General features: G+C 45.6%; 1 protein-coding gene across 1 annotated transcript; it reads left to right on the forward strand.

Moving 5' to 3' along the window:
* Positions 1-6,929: 6,929 nt before the first annotated feature.
* LOC146347139 (uncharacterized) lies at positions 6,930-12,962 on the forward strand. Its single transcript, XM_084849952.1, has one exon. The coding sequence runs from the start codon at positions 8,009-8,011 to the stop codon at positions 9,905-9,907; it is 1,899 nt and encodes a 632-aa protein (XP_084706078.1). The 5' UTR covers positions 6,930-8,008; the 3' UTR covers positions 9,908-12,962.
* Positions 12,963-27,762: the final 14,800 nt, after the last annotated feature.

Here is a 27,762-nt window from a genome sequence, read left to right on the forward strand (position 1 = left end):
GAGAAACGCTTTTCAGTTCGTTTATGACCAGAAATTATTCCATTCACACCTCCTGAAACCAAATATGAACACACAAATGCAATCTGCATTCAAAGCTTGTACATTTCTAAGCTTGCCGTTATGTTCCATGGGGAGAAAAGCATTTGGAAAATGCATACATTAGAAAAATATGCATTAAAATGCATACTTTTAAAAAAGTGCTCATGAAAGTGCTTTAATCAATGGAGGAAGAGTGCATAGCCTTGAATGTTCACCCAAGATCTTTGCATGGAAAAAGACCCCTTGCAATCTGATACAGACACGAGTTGGAGAGCTGGAAGGAAATATAAGAAAAAGGGGATGTGTGATGTATGTGAGGGACACCTGGAGAAGGTGATGGGGTAGGGATGGATGAATTTGTCAGTTTCACTTCCTCTCAGTTTCTCATCTTAAGTTTGGTTCTCACCTGACTTTGAGATTATATATATGTTTGTATGAACATTCATATGTGTACATTTTCTTTTGTACACATTTTTGTCTAATATACACATTTTTTCAAGTATTTTTCCCAGTATAATGTGGTCCTCAACATTATTTTCACAAATATACGCATTTTTGCATGCACCTCTACCTAATATATTCACTTGTATGCATTGTAGGGGAAACTGTGGGGAAACAAAAGAGAATGAGAACCACCCCCGCCCAAAGGATGAGGCTGGTGGTCATGTAACTGAAATCACACTTTATTCAGAACGTGTATACATAGATAATTCACAAAGGAACTACAATTTGAGAACAGGTTACATGGGTTTTTAAAGGAAAATGAAGTACATAGTAAAAATATTAGGCAAAGGTTTTAGCCTATCAGAAGCTAGGATATGTTATCTATATCCAATTACATTAGGGTTTATGCTGATCACGCACACGCATCAGGCATTTATCACGTGTACAGGATGCTACTTTCTATCTATGAATACACTCTTAAGCACAGCTTTGCAAATTCTAGCAAGGCAGTACCTTATCTCATTAAGTGATGGGGTTTTGCCCATGCCCTCATGAGATAGGAGTTGGAGCCTGCTTTATCTGTGTGCAGGAATGTTTATTCTACCCTCTTACCCAGTTCTTTGTGTCTTGTTTTTTTCAGCTACTCCCTTACAATATTACAATATTCTCTGTGTTCTCTGTATTTTTCCATCTTGGAGATTTGGTTCAGGCCTAACACTTAGACCTTTCCCCCCACAGCATGTGTCAGAGTTCCCCTTATGACCTGGACCCCCTGAGTAACTCCTTAAGGATTTCTTGCCTCCTTAAGAGTCCTACCTTCCCTCTTTTACCCTCCTCTTTCCAACAACATGGGGTTTAGGGGGTGATTGACACTCTAGACACAGGGTTTAACCACAACATTTTACTGGTAAATCAAAGCAAGCAAATCACAACTAATGGTATAGACAAAATAGAGCTGGGTGATACAAAAGGCATTAAAAGAAAATAAAGGTTGCAAAACACAAGTTCCTTTGCCCTAGCTGCACTTAGACTTTTCCAGGCTGCTTCTTCCTGCTCCCTCTTCAGGCTTTGGTCTCCATGACTCTGCTCTTACTGGCTCTCTTGCTCTCTTTATAAACTTTCCTTCCTCAAAACCAAAAGTACTGTTTCAAACCTGAAGAAATGAAATTTAACTGGGGAAATAAAAATGAAACCTAACTGGGGAAATGAAACTACTAATCTCAGGGATGCCTCCTCCCAACAAAAAACCTCCAGGCCTCTAGGCCTGATTGTTTTCCCCTTCACCTCTGTAGGCCTCAAACCTTCACAGCATGTTTGATAAGAGAATTCCATTGCAAAATTCAGATAAGTGTGAATTTCAAAGGATAACAGAGTTTTAGCTTGCATATTGGTTCAAAAGTGCAAAATTAGGTAAGTCCACATTAAAAAGTGAACCAGATGAATGTCTTCCTTTTCCCTAGTTCGGTGGACATTAGCATTAGATGGCTTGGGGTTCCAGTAAAATGGTAATTTAAATTAATACTATGGCCCTTGCACCATATTATCAGAAGGTTTCTGTTTTCACACTGGGGATGGCACAGGAGTCCAAGGAGGAGGTAGAGTCTGACAGGCTCCCCCACCCACCCACATCAGGCCTCCCAAACCCCGCTCACCAAACCATGAGCGCTGATAGACCTGGCCAAGCACGCTGGAGCTTGGCGAGCAGCTGGAATTGCTGCCAAGGACTCATCCTGCCTCTGCCAGCTGACAAGGAAGCCCTTGACAACTGGTGCAGTCAGGAGGGGCCTTGGCAGCGCCCCAGTGCTCTAGCCTCCTCGGGAGGAAGCCAGGGCTCGAGCTCTGGGAATGGCCATGCTGGGACCCGTCCTGCCTCCACCACCTATCAAGACAGCCCTTGGCAGCATGGGCAGGAAGGGCTTTGGCAGTGCCCCAGCACTCTCACCCTTGCTTCCTCAGGAGGAGGCCAGGACCAGAGCACTTGGGGGGTGCGCCACACTGAGGACTCTGGCAGTCAAGCCCTCATGTGCATAAAGCACAAGGGCTTGACTGCCGGAGTCCTTGGTGCGGAGAGGAAGGATGGCTCACTCAGTGGGCAGGGTGAGCAGGGGAGGGACAGCTCGTCGAGCTCCCACACGCCCCAGACAGAGATGGGTCCATCCACCCCTATTTCACACAGATGCATGCAAAGACATTTCTGCATATATCACATTTTATAGAATGACACAGAATTTAATCGAAAAGTAGCACAAAGTTTGAACGATGTCATTATTACATCAAAAAGAGCACAATGTATAAAAGTGGAGAGAGACAAAGAGGGACTTGAAAGTAATCTAACACAATTAGCTCCAGTTGTGTTGGTTTTAGACAAGGTGACTCTCAGTCTTTCAATAAGGACTACCTGGCCAGTTGATGTGAGGATGGGCTAGAGCGCTGGGGATGCTGTATTCCTAGTGCTGTGCTTAATTCTCACCCCCCATTCTGTGAAACATTTCACCCTCCATGAAAGTGGAGTGTATTTTTCTGCCACTTTCACAGGAGATGGGAGAAATTTGGTGAACATGTTGTGCAGGGATGGTCTCTTTTGGCTTGCTCTTAACTGCTGGTTTCTGGCACTCTTCAGTCTCCCACACTTCCTGGAATGTCTGTGGAAGGATGTGATATCATGACATCCTCCCATGGCCATATCAGAAAGTGAGGCCAGCCAAGAGGCTGCCTGTGGAACACAGGTGGGTAGTGGAAGATTTTCAAAAGCAAGTTATCTTCCCCTTAAAAGTTAAAAGTAGTGGAGAAACGGCTGGAAAATATTCTCACAGTAGTCACTCCATCAGTGAATCCTTGATGGACTGACCAGAAAAGGTCTAGATTTTTCTTCTAGTGGCCACCCCCCTTCACTGACACTGATAAGAGTGTACTGTAAACCATCAACATTTGGCAATTATCCCCTTCTGTGCCAAGCATTGTTGGGAGGTTTATTGTAGTTGGCTCTTGGGGGCAATGTTTATTGAAGTGATGGTTTGAGGGCAAAGTTATACTTGTTTCATTATTGAACGAAACTGAGTTGTATATTTTCCCCTTTGGTGATCTGAATTCCTGTTCCCAATTACATGGTCTGATTAGCATTTAATCTGTCCTGTGCCAATGCTGCTTACAAAATGGCATATGCACCCAAAGAAATAGGGTTAAATCCAACATCGCGCTAGCAGGAGTCCAGAGCAGATTTTGAGGGCATGCGGGGAAGGGGCTGCATGGGAGGGAGAATCGCCCATTCCTCATTCTGCTGATGGAACTGCTTCCATCAGCAGAATGTCACCATTGGGTATAACTAGTGATGGGCCTGAGTGAATTCATTATATAATCAGAAAGTAACCAATTTGTCCATGTGAGATTGGATAAGAGTTCTCCTTTAATATGAAATCTTGTTCCATATATATGAGTTTTTGTGCATGCGTAATATCAAGGTGCATCTTGGGAGCTGTAGTTTGGAATTGTTCAGTGTGGCATGGTGTCTTGCATCACCATGTTATGTGGTCCCTTTCTGATGGGCAGGCCACATTCATCATGTGGCTTGCCTGCGTGATGATGTCATGTGATGTTTAGTCACCATCACCAATCGTCAGTATGAAGATGGACATTCAGAGTCCTCTTTGTTGCCCTCCTCTGAACCCTCTCCAGTTTGTCTGCATCCTTCTCAAAGTGTAGCGCCCTGAACTGGACACATTACTCCAGATGAGGCCTAACCAGTGCTGAGTAGAGGGGAACTAGTACTTCCCAGGATTTGGAACTATGGTTCTATTAATGCAGCCCAAAAGAGCATTTGCATTTTTTGCAGCCACATCACATTGTTGGCTCAGATTTAGCTTGTGATCGACAACAATTCCGAGATCCTTCTCGCTGGTAGTGTTGTTGAGCCACGTATCCCCCATCTTGTAACTGTGCATTTGGTTTCTTTTTCCTAGGTGCAGAACTTGGCATTTTTCCCTATTAAATTTCATTCTGTAGTTTTCTGCCCAGCACTCCAGTCTATCAAGATCCCTTTGAATTTTGTTTTTGTCTTCCAAAGTATTAGCTATCCCGCCCAATTTTGTGTCATCTGCAAATTTTATGAGCATTCCCTGCACCTCCTCCTCCAAGTCATTCATAAAAATATTGAAGAGCACTGGGCCCAGGACTGAGCCCTGCAGTACCCTGCTCATTACCTCTCCCAAGTTTGAGAAGATCCCATTGATAAGCACTCTTTGAATCTGATTCTATAGCCAACTGTGGTTCACCAGATTGTTGTTTCATCTAGCCCACTTTGAGCTAGTTTGCTCATCAGGGTATCAGGACATATAAAGAGAGGGAGAGAGCCAGTAAGAGTAAGAAAGACTAGGCTGCAGCCAGAGCGAGAGCCAGTAAGAGGAGAGACAGTCAGAGCCTGAAGTGAGAGCAGAGTCTGAAGAGTGAGCAGGAAGAAGCAATCTAGAAATGTCTAAGGACAGCTAGGGTAAAGGAACTTTTCTTTTAGTGCTTTTTTATCAGCTTTATTGTGTAAATACCTTTAGTTGTAATTTGTTTGCTTTAACTCTACTAGTAAACCATCATGGTTAAACCCTGTGTCTAGAGTTCATCCACCCTACATCTACAGACTAAACCCCATGTTACTGGAAAGGGGAAGGTAAAAGAAGGAAGGTGGGACTCTTATGGAGGCAAGAGATCCTTAAGAGTTGCTCAAGGGGTCCAGGTCATAAGGGGTACTTGACATAGCCAAAATGTACTAAGATCAAGGCAAAATTATTGGGTATCTGCATGTTTGGGTGTGAATACAGTAAGCAACTTCGGAGGCAGTGGTGGGAGGAATAAGAATAATCGAATGGCAGAACAGAATATTTACTTTTTCATGCATGCACATGTCACACTTTCCATTTCTCATACCAGAGAATTCAAATGATAAAAATAGGATTATTCATATTTGGAGAGCTCAAGGTCCAAATAGTGAAAGGCAAAAAAGTTCTGTCGGGTTCCATCTGACATATTAAAATATTCTTCAGCATAAGTATTGGCACTTTTGCACTTTTTTGAATGAGGAAAGAAACTACATTTTTATGAGTTTCTGGTTTTGCTTATTGTTATTGTGTCTGTCACTTATTTGAGACAGACAAAGAATGCAATTTGGTGCAATTTGAGTCCATCATTCCACCCCAATCACTTATGAAATAAAATATATTTTATGATTCACAGCAATGCTTTAGCTACAATAGAGAAACCCCCGGTGAGCACAAAATGCATGCTTCCAATATATTATATCGGATAATTTCATCCCCGAAATCACTTATTTTCCTTTTGCCTTTCTCTTTGTATTGCTAACCATTTGCGGTGGTATGTATTGTTTCCTTGTCTCAATTAACCTTTTTGAAGCAAATGCTACACAAAAAGAACAAGAAAACAGCGTAACAGGAATACTTTCGAAGTCATGTAATGCATCATTCTCCGTTCTGACAGACATTTAAATAAGTTCTGTGTTCCGTTTCCTCTCTCAGCTGAATCTTTGAATCAAAGAGTAAGCTGCAGTGAAGGGCATTACCCATAATTCAGGAAGCTAATGTTGACCTCAGTGTTTGCTGAAATGGTTGTAACTAGCAGCCAATGCTTGTGCTTGGGTCAAGAGTAAATTGATACAGTCATTGCATGACAACCTCCTCAGTCTTGTTCTTCAGTAAATTATTCTTAGAGATGTCCAAAACACTTACCTTGCTCAATTCTGGGGCATCTGTGGTGGTGGGGAGGCGCGCTGTCCCTCCCCCCGGGATCCTCCCTAGCTGGCTCTGCTCTGCGGCGACGCTGCGGAGCCGCCGGCCAGGGCCGGCCACAGCCGGAATTCTGGCTGCTGCCTGGCTGCTGCAGCCGCAAGTGGCGGCCACTATGCCGGCCGCCATTTGCATGGCTGCCAAGCCGTGATAGGCTACGTAAGTATTTACATAGTCTATCACAAAAGGCAGCCACACAAATGGTGGTCGCTATGACGGCCACCATTTGCGGCTGCAGCAGCCTGGCAACGGCCTGGAGACCAGCTGGAGCTGCTGCCGCCACCGCATCCGCCACCACCGCTGCCAGGTATGCTCTGTCCCGGAGGGATTCCACAGGGTGGTGGAGTGGGGGAGGCTGTTCTGCCACAGATTCCAGGGGTCCAGATTCTAAAGAATCAGGCCTTACTGGAGTCCTTGGTGGAATTCTCTGACATCCCTAATTATTCTAACCAGCAAAATCTGTACCTCAGAATATCCACAATGTAGCACTGAGCAGTCACAAGATGAGTGTGATGCGCTCAGCAAACCCATGGAGCGATATGCATTCGGGGCTTCTGAGGTGCTGAGTCCACACACTGTGTCCTATGCTGCTTGATTTCTCTCCTTCCCCTTGTAGCAGCCATGTAAAAAAATCAGAAATGTCCTTGCTGAGCTGGCATAAGATAGCAGAAGCAGCAATGTGGAAATTCCCCGAATTATTGACAGGACTGGGTCTCTCTGACACTGGCATATCATGTTCCAGTCCTCTGCTTGGCTTGCATATTGCTTGGATACATATCAAGGTCTCATTCTTTGCAAATCATGCCCTATTACCCATTTTCATAGACCTCGCAGTTAGAAACCGTGACAGAAGGGGAGGGGGAAACTGTTTGCTGTCATATCTATAAAAGTCATGTATTACTGTGATTCGGGGCTTCTGGCTCTTTGGAAACGATTCCAGCCTTAAGCCCGCGCGTTAAATAAAGAAGAATCTCTTTTTCCTTCACTCCGTGGTCTCTCTGACTCTGATTTCTGCTACATAAATGGTGCCGTGACTCGGATGTGGCAGGCTCTGAGCCAGACAGGTGGCAGTTGCCTGCTCTTGATCGCCGCACCGGGGAGACGGGCTCGGCGCATGCCTCCCTTTCTTGGCGCCACCGACCTTTTTGTTGGATGAACGGGAGACAGCCTGAGCTGGGACCGCCCGAACGGTAGCGAGCGGCAAGAGAACCTTGGGAAGCGGTGGAAGGAATTTGAGCCCTGCCTGTGAATTCCACATTGGAAGCCTTCAGGAAAAAGGCAAGTATATGGGAAAAAGAGGGCCCCGCCTTTAGGGAGAAAGGCCACTGGGCAGAAAAAAAGAGGGCCCCGCCTTATGAAAAAGGTCAGTGTTGGTGGTATACGTATACAAAAGAACCTACTCCTTGCGGGTAGAAGGGGGGCCTGATCACACCCCCGAGTGGGCGCCAGTACCTAGCACGCCAGTACTCAGTAGGAAGCTGAGGAAGCTGGGGAAGCCGTTTTCCGCTCTGGTAAAAAAGTGGGAAAAGTGGGTGGCAGGGACATATGGAAGCAGTGGAGAGAATGATGATTGTGTGAGTGGCTACTGCGGTTTCTGAAGCATACCGTTGACCGTCCGGGTGCCCAGGCCAGTAGCAAAGTGCGTGGTGTGTAAAATCCTCTTGTGTCGGCCAGTGAGACCCCTTACTCACTGACCAATCCCATTCCCTCATTGTGTCTGTCTTCAATTTAGGAGGGAGGCTATGGGTGGCGGGGGAAGCAAACCTTGCACCCCCTTGGGATGTATGTTAGCAAATTTTAAGAAAGGTTTTAGTGGAGATTATGGGGACCCCCCCATGAATCCTCAACGGTTGCGAACTTTATGTGAAATAGAGTGGCCATCTTTTGGTGTAGGATGGCCTACTGGAGGCTCTTTGGAGCCCAGCAAAATCAGTCGCGTATATGCCATCATAGTTGGGAACCCTGGGCACCCTGATCAATTTCCCTACATAGACTCATGGGATTCCATAGTCCGTGTTTCTCCTCCGTGGCTAAAGAAATGCCTTGAATCCCAAGCAAAAGTTTTGGTGCTCAGAAAAGAAAAATTAGCAAAAAAATTACAGCCAGTGTTAGAAGCCCCGGGTGAAGATCTGGCAGAGCTAACGGCATTTCCACCCGCTTATGCCCCGCTTCCACCCCGGGCCCATGTTACTGTAAGACCGCCTCGTCGAAATCCTGAGTCCCTGCCATCCTCCCCTTTCGGAGGCCCTGCCCCGCGCCTCGACTTGGAGTTGACGCCATCAGTTACAAGCCCCACGGGCAGTAATTCGCCGATTTCAGCTACAGTCCTCAACTCTCAGATATTGCCTGCTGAGGCTTCCATCTCTGCAGGATCGGGAGAGTCCCCTCTTACACCTCAGTCAGCATTAATAAAAGAGGTTGCAGAATTGAGAAGTTGGGTAGAAGAAGTAGTAAAATCAGCAACGGCCCTTACAGAGATGTGCTCACAAGAAGAAGAGGGGTTGAGCCCATCTACGGCTCAGCAGTCAGGGAGTGAAGCCCAGCCTCTGCTTCCTCTGAGGCAGATAACTCAGATGGTGCACAACCCAGATCCCGAGGCGGCAGAGCATTATATCCCCATCCAAGCCTACACTTATGCACCCTTTACAACTTCAGACTTGTTAAACTGGAAGACCCATTATGCTTCATATACCACAAAGCCTAATGAGCTAGTGGAACTATGCTCCAGCATTATGGCCTCGCATATGCCTAACTGGCAAGATTGCCAACAGTTGCTTTTGACGTTATTTACCACTGAGGAAAGGCGACGAATCCATCAGCAAATGGAGCAAATCGCCTTAGAAAGAGCCCCAGAAAATTATGTAAATCCCCAAGGATGGATGAGAGAGAGAGTGCCCTTAGAAAATCCCCATTGGGATCCCAACCTACCGGCAGGGTTAGAACGCATCACACAGTACCAAACCTTGCTGTTGCAAGCAATGAGAGCAGGAATGAAAAAGTCTATTAATATGACAAAAGTCTCTGAAGTGTTGCAAGGAGCAACCGAAGCCCCTGGAGAATATTTAGAACGTCTCCTGGATGCGTATCGCCAGTACACCCCTCTCGACCCAGAAGCCCAAGAAAATATGAAAGTGATTAATATGGCTTTTGTAACTCAGAGTTATAAAGATATTCGAAGAAAGCTACAAAAGTTAAATGGTTTTGCTGGGAAAAATTTAACGGAATTATTAGAAGTTGCTCAGAAGGTGTATGTAAACAGGGACCAAGAAGAAAAGAAAGAAAAGGAGAAGAGAATGGTGAAAAAGGCGGAACTGCTTGCTGCAGCACTAGTAGGTCCACAAGATGGAGGACTGGGCGGAGAGCAAAGAGGACGTGGACGAGGGAAGGGGAGAGCAGGAAGAAGAGAATTTTTGAGAAGGAATCAGTGTGCCCAATGTGGACAAGATGGGCATTGGTGGCGTGAGTGTCCAAATGGAACCAATCCGATGTATCAGGCGGAAAATCGAGGGGGCCACCACGGACGAGGGAGGGGACAGCCGCCATGCTGGCAACCAAATAACTGGCAAATGCAAAGAGAATCAACTGGGAATTACGAAGTGAATCCCTTTACGGGAATGGCTGCAACTGAAAGTCTTGAATAGGACAGACCGGGCCCCTTTAATCTTGGCCCCGGGGAGCCCATGGTCACTGCCACTGTGGGGGGCCAAAATATTGATTTTATGATTGACACTGGAGCAGCGTCATCAGTGGTGACCTACCCCGTTGCTCCCCTCACCCATCAAAAAGTGCGGGTGATTGGGGCAACTGGTGCAGTAGAAGAAAAGCATTTGTTGCAGCAACGGACTTGTCGGCTTGGAAGCCACATAGTAGAACATCAGTTTTTATATTTACCTGAATGCCCTATGCCATTGTTGGGACGTGATTTATTGTCAAAGCTGAGGGCCCAAATATCCTTTGAAGAAGATGGAACAACGGCTGTCGCCTTCCGCAGGCCCCAAGAAGGTCAGCTCCTGTCACTCACATATCCACAGGAAGAAGAGTGGAGGCTACATTGGACCATGCCAGTACTTGATGAAGAGCCATGGCAGGCTTTCCATGTGCCTGGAGTGTGGGCTGAAGATAATCCACCAGGAATGGCAAGATGTGTGCCCCCTGTTGTAGTTGAATTAAAACCAGGAGCAATACCAGTGCACGTACGTCAGTATCCACTGCCGCGCCGAGCGGTGCTAGGAATTCAGAAGCACCTAGACCGTCTGTTACAATATGGTATCCTTCGAGAATGTCAGTCTCCATGGAATACCCCCCTTCTGCCAGTCAAGAAACCTGGCAGCATAGAAGATTACCGTCCAGTACAAGATCTCAGACTGGTCAACCAAGCAACTGTGACGATACATCCGGTGGTCCCGAACCCTTATGTCTTGTTGGGATTGATTCCATCTGAAGCAACTCATTTTACTACCTTAGACTTAAAAGATGCTTTTTTTTGTATCCGACTGGCACCTAAGAGCCAAGCTATTTTCGCCTTTCAATGGGAAGATCACATGACTGGGAGGAAGACCCAACTGACCTGGGGCCGTCTTCCCCAAGGTTTCAAAAACTCCCCCACATTATTTGGGACGGCCCTAAGTCAAGACCTCCAAAATTTTCATTCCGAACCCGGGAAAAGAGTTCTATTGCAGTACGTTGATGATTTGCTCTTAGCAGCATCATCAAGACTCGAATGCTGGCAAAGCACCCAAGAACTGTTGCAACTTCTGTGGGAACGAGGATATAAAGTATCCCGGAAAAAGGCACAACTTTGTAAAACCCAGGTACGATATCTAGGGTTCATAGTATCTCAACATCAGCGAGAATTGGGTCCTGAACGGAAAGAGACTGTGTGTGCCCTGCCAGAGCCCACTACTAGGAAGCAGGTGCGGGAGTTCCTTGGGGCTGCAGGGTTTTGTAGAATCTGGATTCCCAACTTTGCTGTAATGAGTAAGCCTCTTTATGAAGCTACCAAAGGTTCAGAGGCAGATCCGTTTCAGTGGGGAGAGCCACAAAAACAAGCTTTCATAGATATTAAGAAAGCATTACTCCAAGCGCCTGCTCTAGGACTTCCTGATGTGGCTAAGCCTTTCCTGTTGTATGTCCATGAACGAGATAATGTAGCTGTAGGGGTGCTGACACAGCAACTTGGATCATGGCAGAGACCTGTTGCATATTTATCCAAGCAGTTGGATGTAGTTGCCAAAGGCTGGCCAGCTTGCCTGAGAGCCATTGCCGCAACCGCCCTCCTGGTTAAAGAGGCAGATAAGTTGTCAATGGGACAAGAACTAACCGTCCGGGTTCCACATGCAGTACTCACGCTAATGGAGTATAAAGGAAATTACTGGTTCACCAACGAGCGCATGACCAAGTACCAAGCTCTGCTCTGTGAAAATCCACGTATCAAGTTAGAGGTGTCATCCAACTTAAATCCAGCCACGTTGCTGCCAATAGAACCAGGAGGTCAGCCTGAACATGATTGCATCAAAACTATGGATGAAGTTTATTCCAGTCGTCCAGACTTGCGTGATAGCCCCTGGCCTCACCCAGACGTCACCTACTTTACTGATGGAAGCAGTTTTGTCCGAGATGGGAAAAGATACGCCGGCTATGCAGTAGTAACTAAAGACAAGGTTATCGAGGCCAATCCTCTGTCTGTGGGAACTTCAGCCCAAAAGGCAGAATTAATTGCCCTAATTCGAGCCCTGACGTTAGCTGCTGGACTCACGGTCAATATTTATACGGACTCTAAGTATGCTTTCACCACCCTCCATGCCCATGGAGCATTGTACCGTGAGAAAGGATTAATAAACTCCACCGGACAAGGTATCAAAAATATAACAGAAATATCGGCTCTATTAGACGTCGTATGGCACCCCAAACGTGTGGCAGTAATACATTGCCGAGGGCATCAAAAGGGAACAAGTGAGGTGGCAGAAGGCAATCGATGGGCAGATCACGTAGCCAAGCAAGTTGCCCTCAGAAAAGAGCACAATAGAGAAAAAATTGAGATGACCATCTCGGAAGCCCCGTTGTTCCAAGTTAACTTGACAGATGTGTATCCAACCTACACTCCAGAAGAAGATCAAATGGCTGTTGAGACCCTGCAAGCTAAGAAAATAGCCCAGAAGTGGTGGGAACTGCCAGATGGACGAATCTATGTGCCACAACGGCTAGCTTGGAGCATTGTCCAGACTGCACACAAAGCTACCCATCTGGGAAAAAGTGCTCTGGCAGCACTACTACAAAAGCAAGTCTACATCAATGGACTACACAGTTATGCCAATTTAGCATCTATGCGATGTGTAGAATGCTCCAGAAATAACCCCAGACAAGGGAAGAAACCCCCTCCTGGCATTCAGCAACTTGGCACTCTTCCTTTTGAGGCCCTAGTTGTTGACTTTACTGAAATGCCTAGGGTAGGCCATTATCGTTATCTACTAGTTTTTGTGTGCACTTACACAGGATGGGTAGAAGCCTATCCTACCCGAACTGAGAAAGCACGTGAAGTTATAAAAGTCTTAATGAAAGACCTAATTCCGAGACACGGATTACCCCTATTTATTGGATCCGATAATGGCCCTGCATTTGTTGACCAGGTGTTGCAAGGAGTTAACCATTTATTAGGCATTCAGTGGAAGCTTCATTGTGCGTACCGTCCGCAAAGTTCTGGACAAGTGGAAAGGATGAATCGGACCCTCAAGACCCACTTAGCCAAGCTGTGTCAGGAAACTCAGCGAAAATGGATAGAGATGCTGCCCTTAGCTCTGTTCAGAATTCGATGCACTCCACACAAAACTACTGGTCTGTCTCCCTTTGAATTAATGTATGGCAGGCCTCCCCAAATTTTGGTAGGATTAAAGGGAGACCTGCAAGAATTGGCTAATGTTAGTTTAACCCAAGAGGTTCAGGCACTGGGCAAAGTTCTTCAAGCCCAGCGTCGGTATATTTTGGAAAATAGACCCCCAATTCCTATTACTGAAATCCATCCTTTCCAGCCGGGAGACGAAGTGTGGGTCAAAGATTGGAAAAATGACCCTTTAACTCCCAGATGGAAAGGACCAAATACTGTTATACTTTCCACCCCTACAGCTGTAAAAGTAGCTGGAGTTAAACCTTGGATACATTGGACGCGAGTCAAGAAAGCAAAAGGGGGGGAGTGGATTGCAAACAGAAATCCTGACAATCCTTTAAAAGTTGTACTGAAAAAGAAAAAGCAGTAAAAGAAGACTCAGGCTAGACCTTACTGGGGACAAACCAGGAACTTGTTCCCCCTGCGTACGGTCAGACCTGCAGCTGGAGAATTGAAGAAGGGGACTAGACCCTACTGCAGCTTGCCAGGTGAATAGCTGCCCTGCGTACGGTCAGATCCCGAAGAAGATTAAACATGTATATTGCAATGTTAGTAGTGATAAGCTGCACCTCCTCAGTATTGTGCGCAAAAGGAGGGCCTGCTTTAGGAGAGGGGAGTATGCCCTTAAGGTTTGCTGATAATTATTGGCTTCACTTAGCTAATATCACTGGAGTAAAGCATTTTTGTTTGCCAGAAGATATACCAGCCAATAGACTCATTAGTTCCTGTTTAATACCTGTTTGTAGGCATCCCGATGAGATTCAAAATGATACTATGTTAAGCCATTACTATATAAATTTGACTTATTCCCAAAATGCAAACTGGGGCGCAGTTACAAAAACTCTGCCTCCTACTGAATTTACTTTACGCACTCCCATTGTAGCCGGTATAAATGCCACTTGTGCTCGTATGATTAATTGTCAAAAATCTTCTGGAAAATGTAAAGCTATCCCTGGACCCCCCTTCCACTGTAACGAAATTCAAAACATATCCTTTAATTATGCACATATACTTCTGCCTCATGGATGGTTTTGGACCTGTGGTTCCCGTACCTGGTCTTTCATCCCTGCCAATTTGTCTGATAACCACCCATGTTGCCTTAGCCGTCTGGTACCAGTCCTTCCCCCATGGCCTGAGAAAATTTGCCAACGACAGCCCCGGGCACTCCAGCTGACTGAGAGCTGTACTAGTCATGTGAGTCTGTACTCTGATTCAGAGAAACTAGCATTAGCAGCATCTCTGGTTGGAGTGCCAGGCCTAGCCCTGGCCGATGGTCTGGAGATTAACAGGTTAGCCTGTAGCTTAGCCAAAAGCATAAATGCCACCTCACGAGCTCTGTCATTATTAAATAAAGAATTACGTGACCTAAGAGGTGCCGTCTTAGAAAACAGAGCTGGTATAGATTATCTTTTCCTTCTCCATCACCTGGGCTGTGAGTCACACCAGAAGCTTTGCTGTTTTAATTTAACTGATAACAGCAACGCTGTAAATGTGCAGATCAATAATCTGCGTAATATAGTAGCAGATATAACAATAGGAAAACATGATTGGCTCGATTGGTTGACCTCTTGGCTTCCAGACCTCAGATGGCTAAAAGCATTGTTCGTTCTAATATTGCCAGTAATAGTGGTAGGAATGCTGTTGTGTTTCTGCATCCCCTGGTTCATGCGTTGCTTGAAACATCAGTTTACTGCCTCGGCCACCAAAACAGCTGCCCGCTATGCTTTAATAGCTCAGCAAGATATACAGTAAAAGTGCTATAGTAATCCTGTGTTATGCATTGCCAACTTCTTGTGTAATTTAATGCTATAATTGTAATAAAATTATGCATCAAAGGGGGGAATGTAGCAGCCATGTAAAAAAATCAGAAATGTCCTTGCTGAGCTGGCATAAGATAGCAGAAGCAGCAATGTGGAAATTCCCCGAATTATTGACAGGACTGGGTCTCTCTGACACTGGCATATCATGTTCCAGTCCTCTGCTTGGCTTGCATATTGCTTGGATACATATCAAGGTCTCATTCTTTGCAAATCATGCCCTATTACCCATTTTCATAGACCTCGCAGTTAGAAACCGTGACAGAAGGGGAGGGGGAAACTGTTTGCTGTCATATCTATAAAAGTCATGTATTACTGTGATTCGGGGCTTCTGGCTCTTTGGAAACGATTCCAGCCTTAAGCCCGCGCGTTAAATAAAGAAGAATCTCTTTTTCCTTCACTCCGTGGTCTCTCTGACTCTGATTTCTGCTACACCCTAACACATTTGCCTGTCGAAATGGAACTTCTAATAGGCTCTGTGAAGAGTCGAACTACACTTTACATGAATTACATCACATATAGCTGCCCCACCCATTTTTTTCTCTAGTGTTAGTGTGTGGGGCCCCAATTTGGATCAGGTCCACAGTGCACTGGGAGGGGAGGATTAAACCTTCCCCTCTTCCACAGCTTGCTTCCTGAAATCACCTCCTGTGTAGGAGTTAAAAGGAGAGAAAAGCCCTGAACATGCAGTTCTGGGAGGATGAAGCATGTATCTCCGAAGCTAAGCAGGGTCAGCCCTGGTGAGTACTTGGATGGGAGACTGCCTGGCAATCAGGCTTCCTGCATTGAGCAGGTGGTTGGACTCAATGGTCTTGTAGATCCTTCCCAACCCTATGATTCTATGATTCTATGTTTCATTGGTGTATAATATACACACATATGCACGCACACACACACACACACACACACACACACACTTGAGAGAATGTCTTGTCCCTTATGCTCCTGTTCACTCACTTCAGTCCATTAGGGGAGGCCCTTTTGGTTTGCATGCTTCCTGAATTCAGTTCCTCTGGCAGCCACTCCAAAAAGGACATTTAGTGCACTTGCCTCTAACCCCTGGAATACTTTCCCCCTGGAATACAGGCATGCACCAACTATTACGAGCTTTAGGTGCATGCTAAAAAAAATTCCCTTTACCCAACCTTTCCCTGTTTAATTTGTGTTGACTGGGTATGCTGCTGGTTCCTTTTTTTTAGAAAGGTATAGGTTGAAATAGATATTTTACTATTTGTATGTTGTACGTTATCATGATTGTGATTATATATTTGTATTGACAAAACTTTGGTAAATTATTTTGTTAAACAGTATATAAATTTATAGCACAAATAAATATATTTTCTCTGAACATATTATTTTTTACATGTATTTTCATACTTTTTTTCTCTTTTTTTTAAGGAGAAAAGTGCATCTGACCATTCAGGAAGTGTGAAAGTCTGGGAGTTCTCCTGGAGTCATCACTGTCACCTGAAGCTCAGTGGCCTCAGTGGAACAGAGTGCCTTCTACCAACTTCAGTTAGTGGCCTACCTATGCCGCTATCTGGAAACGGATAAGCAGAATTCAGTAGTCTATTACTATTTGTATTTTTTTAAAAAAATGTTTAAATAAGCCAATGCTGGTAATAGCTTCATTCACAGTAGCCTTGGAGAAAGTCAGTGTTGTGATAATTTAGAAGCTTGTGCAAATTCAGCAGCCAGCCTGATTGAAGAGACAAGGCGTTCTGAGCATATAACACCAATTCTGGCCCACTTGCACTGGCTGCCTGTACCTTTCCAGGCCCAATTCAAGGTGCTGGTTTTGACCTAAAAAGCCTTACACTGCTCGGGACCACAGTACCTGATTGACTGCCTCTCCTGGCATGAACTTATCTGTATGATCAACATCCGAGGGCTTCTGTTACGTATCTGGGGGGCGGGGGGAGCAGGGCAGGGTACTGTGGCTTAGTTATTGTTTTGAACCTTGGCAGCTCCTGTAGAGCCGGGAGCAGCAGCAGTGGGTGGAGCTTCTGCTAAGTTGTCACTTCTGTGTGTGCTGAATGAAAGAACAGTTGTGCTTGAGGCCCACTGATCCTGCAGCCATTCCTTCTACCTATACAATATTTTTTGGTGATGATGAGGATGGGATCCTGAGAGCTACACAGGCAGCAAGGACTGTGAGCCCATTTACACAACTAACTGGTAAGCAATCAGCTAGACCCACTTAAGAACTTGAGCGACTTCTGTGTGTGTTTTTAAAAGAGAGAATTAAAATCAAAATGGCTGCTCGTGGACATATTGAAGAGTTTGATGTTAGTCAACCTGCTTCCTGGGATTCTTATGCAGAACAGCTTGTATTCTATCTTGAAGAAAATAAGATAGCCAGTGCAGAACAAAAGTGAGCTGTGCTCTTAACTGTTTATGGGCCACAGACGTTTTCCATAATAAGATCCCTCACTGCTCCTAAGACATTTGATGAACTTTTAGGATTACTGAAGATACATTTCTCACCAAATCCTTCAGTTATTGTGCAGAGATTTAAATTTCACAAACAAATGCAGCAACCTGGAGAGGTCATTATTATTATTTCTTCTTCTTCTTCTTCTTCTTCTTCTTCTTCTTCTTCTTCTTCTTCTTCTTCACATTTCTATACCTCCCCATAGCTGAAGCTGTCTGGGTGGTTTACAAAGATTAAAAACATTAAAAATGCTATACATTAAATGTTATATTGCAGAGCTGCATCGTCTTTCTCAACACTGCAACTTTGGGGATTTTCTAGAGGATAAGTTGAGGGATGACACCTCCTGTCTGAGCCAAACTTGACATTTGCCATGGCTCAAGAAAAGGCACTAGCTAGTGAGACTGTATCACTATATGTCACAGAACCCAAGAGAGATACAGATGATGTAAATGCCATCCAGAGCAAGCGGGCTGAGAAGTCTGGGCAGCAAGGTCAACAGAACAGAGGAAATGCACCCTCCATAAAATCTGCAGATGGGCCCTGGCTTACCTGTTCCAGGTTAGGCTGTGGAGGACCACACCAGTGCTCTCTGTGCAGGTTCAAGGATGCTGAGTGGAGGTTTTGCAAGAGGAAGGGTCACCTTGACTGACTCTGCTGTTCTAAATCTGTCAGCACAAGGCCAAGGAACTATAACAAGGAGTCACTCCACCTAGCGTCTCATGGGGTTGATTATCCACAGGGTGATGAAACTCAACAGCTATGTCACATTCAGAAGATCTATGGCAAAGAACCTCATGATTCTGTGTTGTATGCAACAATATTAATCAATGGTCGGAAGTGCAAAATGGAAGTGGATTCGGGGTGTGGGGTATCCATAATTAACAGAGACATCTTTAAGCACATATTTTCTGGGGCTCTTGCTCCAAAATTGTCAAGTCCATCATGCATTCTGCATGATTACTATGCAAAGAAAGTCAGTACCGTGAATGCTGCACTGTAGATGTACTGTATGGCTCCTTCCAAGGGAAGCTTCCATTTATAATTGTGGAAGGGCAGAGGAAAAACCTCTTGGGGAGAAACTGGTTCTCATCGATAGGGATTAGCGTTCAAGGAATTCACACCCTTACTACAGGTTGGCTTGCAGCAATTCTTAATACATTTATTTTCTGAAGAAATGGGAGAATACAAAGGGAAGCCAGTGTCACTCCATATGGATCCATCTATTCCGCCAATTTGCATGAAAGTCAGGAATGTGCCTTTTGCATTGCAGTGAAAAATTGAAGAAGAGATTGCGCATCTCATCAAGCAAGGTGTGCTAGAACCAGTTACACAGACCCATTGTGCTGGTAGTAAAGCCTAATGGGAAGGTGAGACTGTGGAGATTACAGTAGGGGTGAACGAAAGTCACTTACCTTTTCTCGCAGCTTTTTCACGGTGGGGGGGAGCGCTTCGCTGCTCCCCCCGCGAAGTTCAGGCCGGGGGGGGAGGCTTCCCGCCTCGCCCGGCCGAAATTCAGGCCGGGGAGGAGGCTTCCCGCCTCGCCCGGCCGCGAACACGAAAGTAAAAAAAAAAAAAGTCCCCTGATAGGCTACGTGACGATTCACGTAGCCTATCACGGCTAGATCTGGAAAGTCAGCCGTGACAGGCTACGTGAATCGTCACGTAGCCTATCACGGGTGACTTTAAAAAAAAAAAAGCGCGTACGCGAATGGCGGCCCCCATAGGGAGCCGCCATTCGCGTTCCTTATTTAGTTGCTGTAGTCTACGTCAATCTTTACGTAGACTACGGCGAAAATAAGGGAAACGCAAATAGCGTTGCCCTTATTTTCGCCGTAGTCTACGTAAAGATTGACGTAGACTACAGCGACCAAATAAGGAATGGGAATGGCAGCTCCCTATGGGGGCCGCCATTCGCGTACGCGCTTTTTTTTTTTTAAAGTCACCCGTGATAGGCTACGTGACGATTCACGTAGCCTGTCACGGCTGACTTTCCAGATCTAGCCGTGATAGGCTACGTGAATCGTCACGTAGCCTATCAGGGGATGGGTTTGTTTTTTTTCTTTGATTGCAATGGCGGGGGCGGCAGCCGGTCGAAAGACTGGCTGCCGCTCCCGCCCCGCTCGAACACCGGACGAACCGCCAGCCGGACCCGCCGCCGGGAGGGACATTCAGGGAAGGTAAGTCCCGTCCCGGGGGGGGGGGGCGGGGGGCGGGGGGGTGAGGAGGATTTCTCCCCGAAACTTGTTCGGGGGGCCGAACACGTTGGCGCTCGGCCCCCTGAAGTTTCGGGGAGAAATTCTCCGCCATCCCTAGATTACAGGCACACTGTGAATAAGGCATTTATTTATCCATACCCAGTGCCTGCCGTCAATGAACTCCTCGCTGTTCTTGATGGAGGGAAGGTCTTTGCAAAACATGATCTGGCCCAAGCATATCAACAGTTGGTTATCAATGATTCTACAGCAGATGCCCAAACAAGAGTCACTCATCGAGGGGCATTCTAAGAAAAGGGTTTACAATTTGGAATTTCTGTGGCCTCTGGACTGTCCCAGCAATTCATGGAAACCCTACTTTCTGGAATTCCAGGTATTGTACCATATTTTGACGAGTTCCTGCTCATGGGATCAACAGAGGAAGAGCTTGCTGAATGACTTCAAGAAGTCCTACGTTGTTTTGACACATCCGGCATTCATCTAAAAAAGGAGAAATGTGAAATTGGAACCTCCAACATAACCTTTTGGGGCTATCATATTGATGCTTCTGGCACTGATGAAAAATACATGCAATTCACAATGCACCTGCTCCAAAAACAAAGCAGGAACTTCAAGTCTTCTTGGGACTTCTCAATTTCTACCATGTGCATCTTCCACAAAAGGCTGCCACTGCTGAGCCACTGCATTGCTTGCTGGGAAAAGGAGTTCCGTGAAAATGGACCAGCCAGCATGAGAATGCTTTCCAGAATGTCAAGCACTTGTTGAGTTCAAATTCTGTGCTTGTACATTATGATGAAAAGAAACAAGTCTTAGTACCATCACAAACAGCCACTGCAAGAATCATAGCACTGCGCCACTTATTTGCGACCCATAGGTTGCCTGATGCTATAGTCTCAGACAACGGGACTGCTTTTTAGGGATGGTGGAGAATTTCTCCCCGAAACTTCGGGGGGCTGAGCGCCAACATGTTCGGCCCCCCGAACAAGTTTTGGGGAGAAATTCTCCGCACCCCCCCCCCGCACCCCCCGGGACAGGACTTACCTTTGGCGAATGTCCCTCCCGGTGGCGGGTCCGGCCGGCGGTTCGGCGGGTGTTCGTCTGGGGCGGGAGCAGCAGCCGGTCTTTCGACCGGCTGCCGCCACCGCCATTCCAATCAAAGAAAAAAAAAACAAAAACGCCCCCGTGATAGGCTACGTGACGATTAACGTAGCCTATCACAGCTAGATCTGCAAAGTCAGCCGTGATAGGCTACGTAAATCGTCACGTAGCCTATCACGGGTGACTTAAAAAAAAAAAAAAGCATACGGATAATGGCGGCCCCCATAGGGAGCCGCCATTCCCGTTCCTTATTTGGTCGCTGTAGTCTACGTAAAGATTTACGTAGACTACAGCGACCAAATAAGGAATGCGAATGGCGGCTCCCTATGGGGGCCGCCATTTGCGTACGCGCTTTTTTTATAAAGTCACCCATGATAGGCTACATGACAATTAACGTAGCCTATCATGGCTGACTTTGCAGATTTAGCCGTGATAGGCTACGTTAATCGTCACGTAGCCTATCACGGGGGCGTTTTTTTTTTTTCTTTGATTGGAATGGCGGTGGCGGCAGCTGGTCGAAAGACCGGCTGCCGCTCCCGCCCCAGACGAACACCCGCCGAACCGCCGGCCAGACCCGCCGCCGGGAGGGACATTCGCCAAAGGTAAGTCCCGTCCCGGGGTGGGGGTGGGGGCCGGGGGGGTGCGGAGAATTTCTCCCCAAAACTTGTTCGGGGGGCCGAACATGTTGGCGCTCGGCCCCCCGAAGTTTCGGGGAGAAATTCTCCGCCATCCCTAAAAAGCAGTCCCGTTGTCTGAGACTATAGCATCAGGCATAGATAGATAGCAGCGGGGATGAGAGATGCAGCAGGACTTGCCTGTATGGGAGGAAGAGCAAGCACTCTTCCCCTTCCCCATGCAGGCAAGTCCCAACCCCTGCTGCCTCTCATCCCTCTGCTGTGTCCAAGACTCCAAGATCTGAGGTAGCACCAGGGATGAGAGACGGTTGGACTCACCCACTTAGAAAAGAGTCACTGCTCTTAGGAGATCAGGTGCCTCTTTGGAAACCAAGAAAGCAACACAGGAGAGGGCCGTCTCAGTGGTGGCTCCCCAATTGTTGAATGATCTCCCCAATGAGGCCTGCCTGGTGGCAACATTGTTATCTTTTCAGCACCAGGTTAAGACCTTTCGCTTCTCCCAGGCATTTGGCAGCATATGATAAGTTTTAATGGCTCCTGGATTGTCTAATGTTTATGGTTGTTTGCTTGAGATTGCTTGTTTGCAGTTGTTTTAGATATATGTTCTCTTGTATATATTGTCTGTTCATGTGTTTTAATGTAAATGACTTTTAATCTCTGTATACTGTATTTTTAATGTTTTTAATCTTTCTAAACCGCCCAGAGAGCTTTGGCTATTATAAAAATGTAAACAACAACAACAAGCAGGGACTGATGACAATAACCCTCCCTCACTTTTGCCCCCCTGCAACTTGTATTCAGCAGCATACTTTTCTAAACAGAGAAGGCCTTGCTGGTCATTCCAAAATGAATGGAATGTTTCTGTGAAATAACCAGACGGAGGGCCTTCTCTGTAGTGGCACCCACCCCCTGGAAAACCCTCCCTCATGTAGTTCAGGAGGCAGAAAACATGACATCTTTCAAATGCCTCCAGAAAACATGCTTGTTCAACCAAGCTTTCCCTGGGCTGTAAGTAAATTAATTATGCTGCTCCATTTTACTGCGCCTTGATTTTTTTTCTTCCTGTAGTTGGAAGTGTTCTAATGCTGTGTTTTAATGCTGTGTTTTACTGTTGTGTTTTTAATCTTGTATTTTAATACTGTGAATTGCTGAGAGCTTTTATTATATTCAGTGATATATAAATGCCACAAATAAATAAATAAACATGAAGTTTCTATGTAGCCCTCATAGGAAATAGCCACTGGTAAGTCTCTATGACCATCGGATTTCCTTTGACTGACATCTGTGCTAGTAGCCACCATGAACTTTCATGGCAATAAATTCATAAAATCATTATGCCTTGTGTGAATAAATCCTTTCTTTTGTGTGTTCAAAATCTAGTGCCAATCAATGTCATTGAACGACATACCATGGAACATATTCAGATCCCCTCCCTCCAATCCACCCACAACAACAGTACAGGTGGTTGGTTTGTTTTTGTTTGAGATCTATGGCTGGAAATTGATTCAACATTTTGTATTTATGCTTACCTTTGAAATCAAAGTAATAATTATACTTCTATCGACTTCCTGTTGGTTCCTGTACTAGCTCACTCAGATCTATATGTACATCTACAGACTCCTCTGTGTTTTTCCTATACAGAAATTTTAGCAAGGTCTTTTTTGTGTGTGTGTGTGTGTGTTTTCTACAATTATATGTGGTGCTAACTTCCCCCATATATGCCTAAGAGCACATGCCAGGCTCTGGATCAGGTTGATAGCCTGCAAAGGACTCTAGAAGTCATATGATTAAGCTTCTGTTTCCTGAATAGCTGTACAAATTCTCATGATATCCTCAACCCATTATACTCCAGCTATATTATTTCTGACATTGTTGTGCCTACTCCTTTCAAAATGGGAAGAAATTGAAATACTGTAATATTTTAGACTGACAACTTGATACAAACGGAGTGATTTTTGCAAGGGAAGTCCATTTGTATTTTGGTGAAAGCTGAGTACAGAACCTGAGCCTCCTTTGAAAGCATTGTTGCCTTGGCATTTCTGCATGCAAAATATGACCCAATTGTTAGTCATGGTGGGAGAACTCTTTGCTCACCTTACTTGTTTTCTGTACAGTCATTCCTTGTGGAAAAACAAAACCATGAGATTTTGAGCATTCACAAGGGACTGAAAAAAAAAATGTCTTAGGTGACCATTCTCCCTAGCCCCTGTGATCCCTCTGCCCTGTGAATCTCAAGACCTTTTCATACCATTTCCCAGGGCTCCTTGCACCAGGGCTACTGCTGTTACAGAATTCTAGGTTCCACCAGAAAGCAAGAGGAAGAGGAGGAGAGAGATGATGAGAGAAAGACAGAGATGTAAGTTGCCTTAGGGTAGAAGAGAAAGAGACCTTTCTGCCACTATTCCTACAGAGGCAACCTCTGCTCCACTGTCTGGTAAGTCAGGGAGCACAGAAGGGGGCATCAGGGAAGGAATAGGGAGCTGGGTCATGGCAGCAGTAATGATGTTGAGGAAATACGAAACCATGTTAGTGGTTTCCAAAAACCCCAAATTTTGAAGGGTTTCAGCTTGCTCTTATTAGACAGAGGCATTCTGAACTGGGGAAGTTTGTATTCCACATTTCCCCATTTTAAACCTCATCACTACAAATTATGGGCAGTGCCTTGAACATGAACAGGATCTGGAAATGCTATATAGTCACTGAATTTTCTAACCTTCCTAATAGGTCCAGTAAGGGTTAATGTAAGGAGGCTGCTAAACATATAACCTTCCATCAGCCATAAAACAAGTCCTTAATGTTAGGGCAGCCACTGCCTATAGGGCAGCCGCTTCTGAGTGGGGAGAAGTTTCAGGGGTTCTACTAGCATTGACCCAGGATTTGGTTTCCTTAGAAGGAAGAAGGAAGTTCATTTACACAGATATACAGGCTGAGCATAAGATTAGGGCATTAACACTGCAATAGATTCCTGTCCCCCCATTAGATTTCTGGGAAAATCCATAGTGCAATAGGATTTCTTCAGAGAGCAAGTGAGTACTCTGCCTTCTTTCCAGATTCAGATGAAGCACATAATGTCCTCTACACACATAGACTTAGCTCACTTCTATTGTTTTCACCCCAGACTGTTAGCACATTCCTTTACTGGCTATTGGTTGTCTATTGTTAGGTCTAACTTGAGAAGCGCTGCATCAGGCATCTAAACTGATAATTCTGCTTATAGAAATCTTAGGATCACATCTTAGAATTAGATCGTAGAATTACATCAGAGGATGGGTCTCCAATCTTTTTGCTTTGGTGGACACATTTGGCATTTTGAGACATGTGTTGCGTTGTGGGAACTTTCACAAAATAGCTGCCATGGGGAGGCTTGCCCATTCACGAAATGTGTGCCATGGTGGGTGTGATAAGTCATAAAACACCAGTTTCACGGGAGAAAAAATGGTGAGATGTAAAGTAAAAAATGGTGGATCTGCACTGCAGTGGTGACTCTGCACTTTTATACATGCTGCACTGGATGTAATACATATTACATAGACAGAAAAAGAAAAGAAAGAAAAAAAGTAAGCTATGTGTGTATTGGGGGGGTAGGAAGTGAAAGAGGGTGTTTTGCCTGTGCTGTGTAGATACTTCACCTGTGTGTGTTTGTATTTCTCTGAGCCCTCTGTGAAATGGGTATTTTGTTGTGCTTTGTGGGAGAAAATATGTAATTTAGCACTTGGGGCTCTACTTTGCATTCAGTTTCTTGGCCAAGTTTTTTGTCATTGAGCCCCATCAGTTTGCTTTCTGTGAAATGGGTATTAGAGGAGAAGACCATATGTTCAAAAGAGTGGAGTTTTGGAGCTGAGACACCACCTCTGCTTTGTACTTAGAATCTTAAGAAAAGTCTCTCTCTCTCTCTCTGTCTGTCTGTCTCTTCGTCTTTTCCTCTGTTAAATTGGTGTTTTGTTACTGGTCACACCCAGTTCTGGCATTTATGACCCTGCTAAGGTAGGATCCACAACTACGCTGAGAGTTCTCCTCATGTTCAAGTGAATGTGAGTAGACCTCCCTTTCAAACCTTGCTGATTCAACATCACAGGGTCTGAATTGAGGGCACAGGGATGCATGCTGGGAGATGTACGGGATGGGGCCAGCATCTATGCCCTGTAACTCTACCCACTTTCAGCCATCACACATTCAGGCAAACACCTGAAGAGGGCTCCTGACTTTCCATTTTGTCTCATAGCAGATGTCAACAGAAATAACTTTTAAAACTTAATTGTATTAAATGCCAAAAGACAACATTCAAAAAATGGAAAGAAAATAAATGACGATTCTAATAGATACTAGTTGTTGCAGTTGTGGATCAAGCAAGATAGATCTAACTTTGGGGATTGTGAATGGAATGCCTATTTCCAATCCTGCAGGTATAAGCCATTTGCTGTTTCATGCAGCATGGCAAAGAGCAGTAGTCTATGACCGAAGGCAGATAGCCTAGAGGAGAATCTGCAGAGCTGTTTACTGCTGGCTGTGATAGCTGAGTAGAAGAATAAAGTAAGTATTCAAAGCCTCAAAGCTAGTGACTCAGGAGATGATGTGATCAGTCAGTGGGAACAAAATCAATAAAAAATTAATTACAGACAAAGAAGAGAGAGGAAAATGGATGGCACAGATAACATTATTTCTTTTATCTGGGGACTACAAGCTTTAAAGGATTATACTATTAATACTGCTGAATGCCTTTAGGTGGAAACAATATTTCTTCATCTACCTGTATCCACATGTAAATACAGTGAGTCAAATCTTATTAACAGATTGTTGCTCACATTCATCATGTGTTACCTTGTTCTTTCTTTTCACTTCTTTCTATCCTGTACTTTTACTTCTTTCTGTCCTGTACTTTTCTCACCCATTGTCAAAAAACCAAATATAGGCTGCTCAAGGTACATCCAAAGCAGACCCAGTGAGGGTAGACAATGACATTTGACCAATGTGTTGCTGCTGCTGTCTACCTGGCTTATAAAAGTGCCCCCAAAGGGAAAGTGGCCAAGTGAGTAAGGGTGGCAGTAAATGCCTTCTCTCTTGCCTAAAGGAGGAGGTGGTAAGACATCTGCTAAAAAAAAAACAACCCCACCCCCCTCAGACCCCACTGTATTAGATAATCTCCAGCCATTCTCCAATATTCCATTTGTGTGTGGTGTGGTGGCTTCTCAGCTCCAGTGATTTCTGGATGAGGTAGATTTTCTACATCCATTTCAATCCATTGTGAGGCCTGGTTCTCTATGCTGGTCAGTTTAGTGGCAAATCTACGCCAGGAAGTGGTCAATGGAAATATGTCCCTGTTCGTTCTGCTGGGCCTCTCGGCAGCTTTTGACCATGGGCTGAGGAGTTTGTCTAGGATGCGACTTGGAGTTCTACAGTGGCTCCAGTCCTTCTTGGAGGGATGATCTCAGAAGGTGGTGCTGTGGGATTCTTGTTCAACACCATGACCTGTGGCATCCCTAAGAGTTCCATCTTGTTCCCCCATGCAATTTAGCATATACATGTAGGGATGGCGGAGACTTCCGCCACGGATCTCAGTGAGGCCGAATGCCAGTGCATTCAGCCCCCCGAAATCCATGGCGGAATGAAGCCCCCCGCCCCACCACCCCGCGAAAGGCGCACAAAACAGAGTACCTACCTGGTGCCGTTCACGCTGCTTTGCGAATGGCGGCTGTGTCTGCGGCTGCCATTCACTTCCCCATATTTGCCATAATAGGCTATGTAAATACTTATGTAGCCTATCACGGCTAACACAGGGACGCCATTTGCATCCCTGCGCAGGCCGTGATAGACTACATAAATATTTATATAGCCTATCACGGAAGAAAAAAGGAACACAAATGGCGGTGGCTACAGCAGCCGCCATTTGTGTTCCTGCACAGCCCAGCAGTGGCCGGATGTCGCTGTGGGCGGCCCCGGCTGGCGGAGTTGCCGCAGAGCGGAGCCGGCCAGCAAGGATTTCGGGGGGGGACGGAGCGCCTCCCCCCCACCACAGATGTCACAAAACGAAACAGGTAAGTCGTTTCGTACATCCCTATATATATGAAACCTCTGGAAGAGGTTGTCTGGAGCTTGGGGATTCAGTTAGGGATGTACAAAAGTCATTTACCTTTTCGAAGGGTGACATTTGTGGTGGGGGGGAGGTGCTCCATCCCTCCCCCCAAAATTCTCTCCAGCCGGCTCCACTCTGCGGCGATTCCGCAGAGCCACCAGCTGGGGCCACCTGCAGCCGGACATCCGGCTGCTGGGCAGCCTGCACAGGGATGTAAATGGCGGCTACCGTAGCCGCCGCCATTTGCGTCCCTGTATTTTGCCGTGATAGGCTACATAAATATTTACGTAGCCTATTACGGCAAAAGAGATGGGCGCAAATGGTGGCCACTACGCCATTTGCGCCC

The sequence above is a fragment of the Heloderma suspectum genome, chromosome 4, assembly GCF_057233095.1.
Source record: "Heloderma suspectum isolate Gila_16-S chromosome 4, 16-S_ref, whole genome shotgun sequence".
In the NCBI taxonomy this organism is placed as follows: Eukaryota; Metazoa; Chordata; class Lepidosauria; order Squamata; family Helodermatidae; genus Heloderma; species Heloderma suspectum.

Excerpts from the sequence above, each read along its gene's own strand:
- LOC146347139 (XM_084849952.1), top strand. The coding sequence starts at position 8,009 with ATGGGTGGCGGGGGAAGCAAACCTTGCACCCCCTTGGGATGTATGTTA.